General features: G+C 36.6%; 2 protein-coding genes across 2 annotated transcripts; one reads left to right on the forward strand and one right to left on the reverse strand.

Annotated features, from left to right (window-relative positions):
• Positions 1 to 2,110: 2,110 nt before the first annotated feature.
• Positions 2,111 to 3,292, forward strand: LOC140921293 (allatostatin-A receptor-like). The gene has a single exon (XM_073371282.1). It carries the CDS (start codon positions 2,142 to 2,144, stop codon positions 3,222 to 3,224), a length of 1,083 nt encoding a protein of 360 aa, XP_073227383.1. The 5' UTR covers positions 2,111 to 2,141; the 3' UTR covers positions 3,225 to 3,292.
• A 4,263-nt stretch (positions 3,293 to 7,555) lies between these two features.
• Positions 7,556 to 9,997, reverse strand: LOC140922077 (uncharacterized). The gene is made up of 2 exons (XM_073372099.1): positions 9,209 to 9,997; positions 7,556 to 7,959 (listed from the first exon to the last, which is right to left on the reverse strand). Exons 1-2 carry the CDS (start codon positions 9,378 to 9,380, stop codon positions 7,616 to 7,618), a joined length of 516 nt encoding a protein of 171 aa, XP_073228200.1. The 5' UTR covers positions 9,381 to 9,997; the 3' UTR covers positions 7,556 to 7,615.

Genomic DNA, 9,997 nt, shown 5'->3' on the forward strand with positions numbered 1-9,997 from the left:
AAAATGTCCGACGACATATACTGAGAAGATATTATTAACGCCTAATTTATATTTATTGAAAAAAAATTAAGAACTCTTCTTTTCAAGTCCGGTCTCAAATACACCTCACCCAAGAACAGCTAGGCAGAAGACAACAATGTGAATTATCATTCGATGCAAATTTTTCTTCCTTTTCATTGGCTGAAAGCCCACCAAGTGACCTGCAAATAACTGCCTACAAATAATGGTCTGGTCATGCGCAATGTCATCCAACTGTGTTTGGCTGCAAATAATATTCTGCTGATGCGTAAACGAAACCACGCGTGATACGTTCTTGCGTGAAAAAAGGCAGATCGCTTCGCTTCCAGAAGATATTCGTTAAAAAACAAACTTGGTGATCGAATGATCAAACAAATATTGAACTCGGTTATCACAAGCCAAAAAAAAAAACCGAAATGAAAAAACCCAACAATCGAACAAACAAACAAAATCTGAATATAAAAATATTCAAATGGACAATTTGCTTTCAACTGTTATACGACAATGGAATCTCATCAGCATGTTCAACACCAGTGATGAAAATTATCGGACAGACAGAATATTAATGTTGCTTCTCAAAAACGGCGGCGGAAGCATGCACCAAATAAACTCTTTTTGAGGAGCACCTTTTTTTCCAAACGGGAATAATCTGGGTACGCCATCTGCAGATTTAAATAGAAAACAACGAGGGCTTTCTTACTTTTGTTTTGATTTTCGATTCTTGTTTTTCTAATAAACCAAAAACTAGTTCCTAAAGATGGGAGGAGAAGGCAAATGTAGGTTGCATAAAAGTAACTTCCAAAATTAAACAAAGTTGATGAGAAAATGGAAAAAATAGTTTAAAAGTAGACATTTGCCTCCTGCAAAATTAATGTAACAAGTTTTGTTTCTCTTTGAATACTTATGTTTCTTTAAATTCGCTTCTTCTGCGTCCCGTCATTGAGGGGTTCAGAAGATAAAGGCTGTTGTACATTCAAATAGGGAAGTATATCTTACAGCTACTGGCAATTAGGGAGTCGTTTTAAGGAACCGTTTATCCGTCGCTTTTATGACTTATTTTGCTTGTCGCCTAAATAATTTAAATACATTCTTGCCAGATTTGCCGGGGTTTCCTTATCTTTATCGAAAGAGGATAATTCGTTTTGTCTTATCAATTCTATAAACAGACTGGAAAATCAAAAGGAAAGCTGGTGTTCCAGGGTGATACAATGATAAACAGCCAGGATAATTTGGTGAAAGTAAGTAATTAATTGATTGCCATCCGTCAAAATAATAAAAATAGATAAATAAATAAATATCTGAGGCCATTTCCAATTTGTGCCAAGCCTCAGTTTCAAAGCGAGATTAAGTGCGAAGCCATTAATACAAATATATGATTTTTAATTCTGAAGCAAATAAAACTCATATTCACAAGAAAGGTTTTGCACTTAGCCTCGGTTTAGAAGTGAGAGTTTTTAGAATTCGAAAATAAGTCATTATAGCAGTAGCAGCGTCAACGATCATAAGCTGCGTAAACATAAAACTTGTTCCTTTCAATCACTGCGAACGCTGAACTTTTTTTCAGCAATCCTTGTAATATTAGGAGATCAAGCGAGGGACATAATGTAAGAGCGCTTTAATTACCTCAGTGTGGCCCGGGTTCGAATCCCGGAGGCGAAACGATGATTCTCGCCTTCGTTTCGTCGAGGTTATTCTCCGAGTCTGCCGGTTTTCCTTTCCCCGCTAACAATAGCATAGCATTGCTTTATTCCAATTCGATCCGAAATATGGATGACGACGAGCCTTCTTGTGAAAGTGTAACGTTCAAGTTATAATCACTTATGTTCAAATTTATATTTGTATTAAAATCTATTTGTAATTGTAATGGTAATTGTATCTGTATCTATATTTGTATTTTTGTATAATGTATTTGCATCTGCACCTGTTTTCATTTTCTATTTCTATTTCTAATATTTATTTATTTATTTATTTTTTATTTCTGTACCCATAAAAAGTAACGCCAAGTGACGAGTCTGTCAGATCAATGTCGATTACAAAGGCGAAACATTGATAATTACATTTTAATAGAAATTATATCTTCTAACAGAGTTAACACCGAGCGGAAGAGGACTAACGCAGGAAACATGAATACATCCTCAAGTATTTTTTCGACCAGCATCTCAACCTTATCCAGGAGTGGGACCTACTTAAAGTCTAAACTCTATGTGTTTAGCCCAGCAGCATCCTCGACAAAGCTCGCGTTGACGATATCAATGTCTATGTCTGGAATTGTTGGATTAGTTGGAAGTATTCTAATGCTCTGGTTTCTTAACAAAAAGAAAAGGATAAAGTCTTTCATAAAGACTTTGTCATCAGAAAAAAACTTCCACACCTATCTCAGTAGTTTAGCCATTTCCGATGTTCTCTGTGTTTTAATATCGCTCCCATCAGTCTGCGTTCAGTTCTATATTGATGTGTTTGAAGGTGACTGGGGTTGCAAAATAGCACGTTACTTGCAAATCGTATTTCCGTCAATTACTATGAACAACTTGTTAATAATATCTATAGAAAAGTATTTCTCAACTCGTAAAATTCCCCGCCCATTTTTTTATTCCACCGTAAAGAAATTGGTATTGCTTGCATGGATTGTGGGGGTTGTTTTTGTTTTACTTCCAGCAAGTACCTTTACACAAATAAGATATGAATACAACGAAACTCATTACACTTTGGATTGCAAATACGACAAGCAGTACTTTCCATACAGAATCATTTTCATTTCCTTCATAACTATGCAGTATATTATACCGACTTTCATCACATTAGTAATAAGTATTTGTCTCATCAAAACTGTGATGGCAACCACAAAAAAAAGTATAAACGTTTTCAAAGACAATGCCATCAAAAAAATGTTAAGAGCCGCTCAAAGAAGAGCAACAGTCAGTGTTATTTTACTTGTATTGGCATTTGTTATCCCATACTGTTTTTATTTTGGTCAAGTATTCTACACCATGGCAACACAAGATGACATTAGGTATGACACCGACTTCCTCGTTCGTTATTCAAGTGCAGTTTTAGCCTACTCAAACGGTGCTATCAATTTTTTCATTTACTTGTTCTCACTGAGGGATTTTCGTTCTTTTCTAAAAGAACGCTTAGTTTTCAGATTTCGCACCATTAATCCAATGTCAGAGGAGACAGAGAGAGGTCACGATTCACACCCTACTTAGTTTGATTGAAATAGTCATGTACCGTTACCGTCTCAGTAAACTTCTTCTATTTAGTTTCTGGACGGGTTTCACTCTTGGGTGACTCAATTAAGGTATGGGTCTCGGGAAAATTTGTTTGGGTGGGGTTGGTCTGGTTCAAAGAGGATTAAACCTTTTCACTTAAAACTTAGTTGGCGTGACTCTTTCTATAAAAGAATATCCTTTTTCGTTTTGAACAATGGTTTTTTTGGTCACTTGACTTGTCACGCCCATTTTTTGCTATATTTTTTGATGAAAATTTACAATTAAATTTTCTTCTTTTTATGACTGTAAATACAAAGTTTATGGAACTGGTCTGGGGAATTGTTTTTGCGGACTAAAACGTTTCCATTTTAGAGAAGGACTGGGGTGACTGGATGAGTAGATAGTACCAAGTAATGAAATGCCTAGCATTAAATAAATACACTGAAATAAACGTTGAGAACTTGAAGGTTTGGTAAAGTGGTGTAATTCTTAAGTGTAAAAGTTTCGATAATTATGGGCGTGACTGATCATGTGACTTGAAAAAAGTGCCATGTCAGTACCGAAAATATCATTTCATCCGGGCACAATCATAATCAAAAGATAAAGGCAGTGCGAAAGAAGGTGAGAAAAATAAGGATAAAAGCCAGATATCAGTAATGAGCCATTCCTTAATTCGCACCGTATATACCTTTCACAGAGTCCTATTAATGCTAAAATCAGGGTTGGTGATAGCCAATCACGTTAGAGAATTTTGTTATCAATAGAGCGTTTTCATATGACGTCGGGTCGGCCGTATTGTTGCCCTAAAACAATAAAAACGGCGGCCATGTTTGCGTTCCAAACCAATCCTGTGGGAATTGAACTCTTTCTTTCTTTGTAAACGCTTTTATTTGTTCCAATAAATTTGCATAGATACTGGCCACGTGAGTGAAAACCCTCTATATGACAAGAGAGGCTACTGTCGTTCTTAAAGGTCTACTAACACAACTTATACAATAGATTGTTCCTCTGTGAAAAAATTGATATTTTACGTAAATATAACACCTTGCTGATACAAAAAACGTCCGTAAGAAATATTTGTTAAAAAGCTGAGTTCATGTTAGAGTCTGAAAGCTGTTTTCTGTGTGATAAAACCGTTACTACAGTTAGTATAATTTTACGAAACGTGTTTAGAAAGATCTTTTCTGTGTAATATATGTTTACTGAAGTGTTGAATGAGAATAAAATGTACAACTGGACTAGCACAAGCTTATCCTGATTCCTTAATAAGAAAATCAAGTACAACGTAGAATCCACGTGACAAAGTTTTGTTAAAGGCCGGACAAAATGCATGTTTGAGCACATCGTGAGACGCCGTTTGGTTGATGATGAGTTGCCAGCCCCTCTTATGTCCTCTTGTTACGCTCGTTTGCTCAGTGACTACTTTGACTGTCCAAAGTCCCTCCATTTTAATCTGAAGACCGTCGAGAGCACTCTGCGTTACAAGCGGCCTTTTCGATCTAAAATGTACCAATTATAGCCAAATATACTTAGGAGGTGCTAAAAACCCCCGACGCCCACACCCTCGGTACATTTAAATCCGAGATGTCCAACCGCAACTCAAAGCGCTCGATCTCGACGGTCGTGGGAAAAATAGAGGACTTGAAACAGTGGGAAGAATAATTTTCTTCGGTCATTTTTTACTTTTCTTGGTTTGTTTCGTGCTTCGAGGTAATCCTCATCCTTTCAGGGCAAATGAATCATTTTCCGTCTCTTTCATCTGCAAGCCCCATTGTTCATTAATGGAACCTCACAAAATCTTCTTCAGGCAGGACTCGTTACCAAGCATGCAAAAAAATAGGGGGAGGGGGGGGGGGAGAAAAGTAAACAAATCACTTGGTTATTGCAATGGGAAACTGCAGTTTGCTGTTCCTACACACAATAGTTACAAACGAACTTACAATTGCATCATCTTGTCCCTATAGCTACCCTTATTAACAAACATATTATTTAAATTGTAGTCTGTTGCTCTTTTATTGACCAATCGGCGATTCTTTACTGATTATCCTGGCCTGTCTGAATGCGCAGTGAGGCTTTGATCGTGATCTCCTGCAAATGACGCCGACAGCCTCGTAAATTGGCCCATGCATATGTAACTGCTTTTCCGAGTTTTTGTAAAACCTATCCTATCTTTTTTAATCCTAGTACACTCATACTACCCTTTACCTGGGTCACAATAAGTTCTTCCTCTGCAATTGAGATACAAAATTTCTAGCATTCGAAAATTGAAAAAACGATATTTTCGTTAATTATTTGTTACTTCAGTGTTGTCATCGTCATTAAAAAATTTAAGATAAAAATAATAATGATAATAATTAGTATTTATAATAATTTCTTAATTTTTAGACAAAAATAATATTTTATTGATAACAAAGCTAACTTTAAAATGCTATTTTCAATTAAGGGGGTGTTTACATGACACCGGGGCGACTTTCGCCCTGGAGCGAGTTCACTCCGGTTCCCTCTCATGGCTCTATATTTGTTTACATGATACCACCACAACATGTTATGACGGCGCGAGTCACCTCGGCGTGAGTTCACCCCGTTCTCGCACCGGGGCGAGAATTTCACTCCGGTACGAAATCTCGCAACGGTATCATGTAAACGCGAAACGACCACCCATTTCGGTGTGACATCGGTCTGCCGGTAAACTGGAACGGGTAGCGCATGCGTAATGTTTGCGATTTTGAACCCAACGTGTATTTTATCAACATGAAATGTACCGTCAAATAACAAAAAATAAAATGACCCAGTCATCATGTAAACGCGATACGAAATCAAAAAGTCATCACGGTGTGAAACTCGCGCCGGTGCGGCTTTTCTCATGTAAACATCCCCTAATTTCGCTTAAAAAATCTATTCGGTCAAAGAACTATTTACAATTCCCTTCGATTAAAAAAAAAAAAACAAACAAACACTTAATTTCGATTAAAAACATTTCATTTCAATTAAAAAAAAAATCATTTCGTTAAAAAAAAAAAACGAACAAACAAAAAACAACAACAACAACAACAAAACTATTTCCTAGCTAAGGTAAACGTATTCTAACTAAACAAAAGGGGAAATAAAATAACGTTCTCAATGTCTTAGCGAATATTTGCGCGTCGTTTTCCAATATCTAAAACCGTCTCCAACAGTTCTAAATGAACCCTTTGAAACACTCGCGAGCCTCTTAAACAAAAAAGCTGATCTCAGCCCGGCAATTGACACCTTTGCCCGGATCCATGACATGGTAGTTGTATAGCTTTCGCCCTTTTTTGTAGCTATTAGCGCGGCAAGCCTACTATGATATCGTTTACATTCCACCGCCATTCTACCTATCGTGCTGAAAACTAATGGCGTGAATGTAGCTTGTTCTACTTCTAACACTCGGCTAGCGTATTGGCGCTTATTCTCATTTGCATGTTGCCTGAATATCTGGTCTGGATCCATGTCTCTGTAGGAGTCTGCTTTCGGGTGGCAAACTCTCACACTAAAGAAATCCAAACTCTGCCTCTCCCAGAATCCCCCAGCTACTATATCCCCCGCAAACACAAACAGAGGGGGCATAAGGAACTTCCCAGTCGTACCTAAGTTTCACACACCGTAATTTTTAGGGAGTTATTATAACTCCAAAAATGGAGTAAAAATTTTAGGTACAGGATAACCCCTTTTTTGGGGTTATTTTAACTCCTAATTTAACTCCGAATTTGGAGTCATTTTTACTCCTGAAAAAGAGTTCTTTTTACTCCCACTCTGGAGTTAAAATTACTCGGAAATGGGGTTATTTGTACTCCTTACATGGGTTGTTTTTACTCTTTTTGGAGTTAATTTAACTCTGAAAGTGGAGTAAAAATTTTAGGTACAGGATAACTCCTTTTTTGGGGTTATTTTAACTCCTCAATATCTGGGGTCACTTTTACTCCTGAAAAAGAGTTCTTTAAACTCGTTTTTGGAGTTAAAGTAACTCCACGAAAAATAACTCCACTGTAAGGAGTTAAATTAGCCCCACTAGAGGAGTTATTATAACTCCCTGAAAATTACAGTGCAGCATCTCGAAACTCTCACTCTGGTTCAAATCAAATTCCATATCTCTTATTGGCAATACGGTAAACCCACTAGACGCACTTTTTTGAGTGGCAATGAAGGTCCAGAGTTCTTGAAGTTTTTTTTTCAGAAATCGAGCTCACCTCATCAACCTTTTTCTTCAGATACTGATTAATAATAATATAATAATGAAATAAATGACAATAATAATATTGATTCTCAGATTGCTTAAACTTTTTACTTGTTTATTTCCTTTGTCAGCTAATAAGATACTATACTGTAGACTTAAAACCCTGTTTACAACAATTTTGCGAAATTCCATGTTATTTGGTAAGTCCAAATACTTCTAATTCATCCACGACGTATAACTCATATCCGTTGAAGTAATCTTGTTCTTCGGTATACTTTGTTCGAAAGCCTTGTCTTATTTTTGCAAAACCCACGCGATTTGTTTTTCCCGTCAACGTTGAAAGATCAATGATGTTTCCATATTCGCCAAAAGTCGGTCCAAAATCAGCTCTGCTTTTAACTGCTCCTTTCACACAGGCATCTTCACAATGGGGATCCGGGAAAGGGAGTATTTTCTCGGGAGGATATCCACTTGGATTTTTCAGACTAAAAAGAAATGATTTTTCACTTGCCTGGTCGTCAAAGACATGCCCTTCAGCTAAAAACAAAAAATAAATAAATAAATAAATAAATAAATAAAGTAAAATAATATTTAAAAAGAGTGCTGCACAAACGTTAATTTGGTGCAACAGTGTTTTTATTCCGATCTTTTAATTGGAATGAAAAACAACAACAACAACAATATCAAGAACAAACAATACAGGAAATACAAGAGAATCTTTCGTGGGAAGAGAGATGTCATGTACAAGTAAAAAATAAAGGAGAATGCATGAAGTAACAATCATTAAACCTATCCATGGGCACCTAGGAACTGTCTTTACTATATAGATACTGATGAAATACCAGGATTTTTCCTTTTACTAAAAAAATATATCGTCATCGCGCGCAGTGAAGATACTATTTTTATCTTTCACATGTGAGGATATTGGTGTCGCCATTGTTACTAACATGATTTTTCTCTTCTTCATTAGAATTTTGACGTTTTGGAACACAAAATATAAGTATTATTGTCTTTATTTCTCCTCTATAACTTTATATCCGAGTTTCATAACATTTTTGTGACTGGCACTTTGCGATAGGTGACCACTTTAATTGCACTATTTTGCTGTTTCAAAAATGAATAAAAAAAGGTGTGTTTTATGTGGGAATTTCATTAGTATCTATAAAATAAACAGAACATTACATGGCCGCTTGGGGATACGAATTTTATCTTCAAGTGCTGAAAGTATCTCTCACGAGTGAGCGAATCCTCTATTTTTTATGTTTTTTTCTGCGCGTTTTTCATGTTATAGGTGTTTTTTTTTTCCGACAAAATCGGCCAATTTAACGAATTGTTTTGCTTGGTAACACTAAAATAAAAACCAAAAACGAATAAACATCAAACAAAAAGGTTTTACAGCGCTTTTCACAAACATGCGAACTCTAAAGTTCAAAAGCCGCCTTCACAATTGCGTTTTTCACTGCCGTCAATCATAATTACGATCACAAGCAACGAACCTTGAAACACAGAAACACACAAAACCGATCGAAATCCACCAATCACAAACCATGACATTTTGAACCCGTTAAAGTAAAGTTTTGTTTCCTGTGAGGTCCGTTAAGATGATTGACGGCAGCGAAAAACGAAATCGTCTGTTGGCTTTTGAACTTCAGAATTCGCATGTTTGTGAAAAGCGCAGTAATAACAAAAATAAGAACGCTTAATGTGTCGAATGTGGGGTACTTTTTTATCGTTGCGACTTCAGTTTCCCTGGAAATAGCTACAGAGATTCATATCATTTACTTACGCGAGGACCACGGTTTGCCTGCATACCCACCAAAGATATTCTCACCGCTTTTGATCACAACAAGGGTTGGCGACTTTCCATCACATCTCTTATGAAAGTTAGCTGGCTTAAACCCATCTCTAGTTGCCTTGTACAGAATACCCCATTTGGCATCACTTGGTTCATCTGACATCCACGACAGCAGAGTATTTTCGTTTTCAAAACTGGTGATAATTGACGACTCCTTGAACACTTTTGGCTGTAGGCATAACTGGCTGATTAATCCTTCTAGATGATAAAATCTGGCTTCAGCGACTAGTTGTTCTCGCAGTGAGACCAGTATCTCATCGGAGCAGATTAACTTCTCATTTCGAAGATAATTGAGTATATACCTACCAGAAAACAAACGAAATGCTAAGGCTGAGAAGCTCCTTAGCGGGGAAACAGACGAGAAGAGAGTTGCATAAATAACAAATAGTATGGGTTTATTATTACTTTCTCCCTTTGCAAATGTTAGTCTCAGTTAAGTTGAAACCGAAAGTTTTATAGTCTAGCGGCAACCAATTCAATATACAGTACAAGCTCATTGTTACATTACTCTCATTGTGCAGAGTAACCATTCACTTTTTTTGACACTGATTTTTGAAGCAATGACTTAAAATCCACCTGTTGTATTGATTGTGTATCGTTTCAAGTTTCATCATGATTATAATTACGGCCGGCATATGTACCGTATACAATTCTCAAGAAACATATTTTTGCTTTCGTATTCTCCCTTGCCGACGTTTTTGCGCCCAGTTGATTCAATTT

Source organism: Porites lutea, chromosome 12, assembly GCF_958299795.1.
Source record: "Porites lutea chromosome 12, jaPorLute2.1, whole genome shotgun sequence".
In the NCBI taxonomy this organism is placed as follows: domain Eukaryota; kingdom Metazoa; phylum Cnidaria; class Anthozoa; order Scleractinia; family Poritidae; genus Porites; species Porites lutea.

What these genes read in the sequence shown, in the direction of transcription:
- LOC140921293 (XM_073371282.1), top strand. Translation starts at nt 2,142, where the DNA reads ATGAATACATCCTCAAGTATTTTTTCGACCAGCATCTCAACCTTATCC.
- LOC140922077 (XM_073372099.1), bottom strand. Translation starts at nt 9,380, where the DNA reads ATGTCAGATGAACCAAGTGATGCCAAATGGGGTATTCTGTACAAGGCA. An exon ending in AGGCAAACCGTGGTCCTCGC is followed by an intron (nt 7,960 to 9,208) that starts GTAAGTAAATGA and finishes TTTTGTTTTTAG; the next exon opens with CTGAAGGGCATGTCTTTGAC.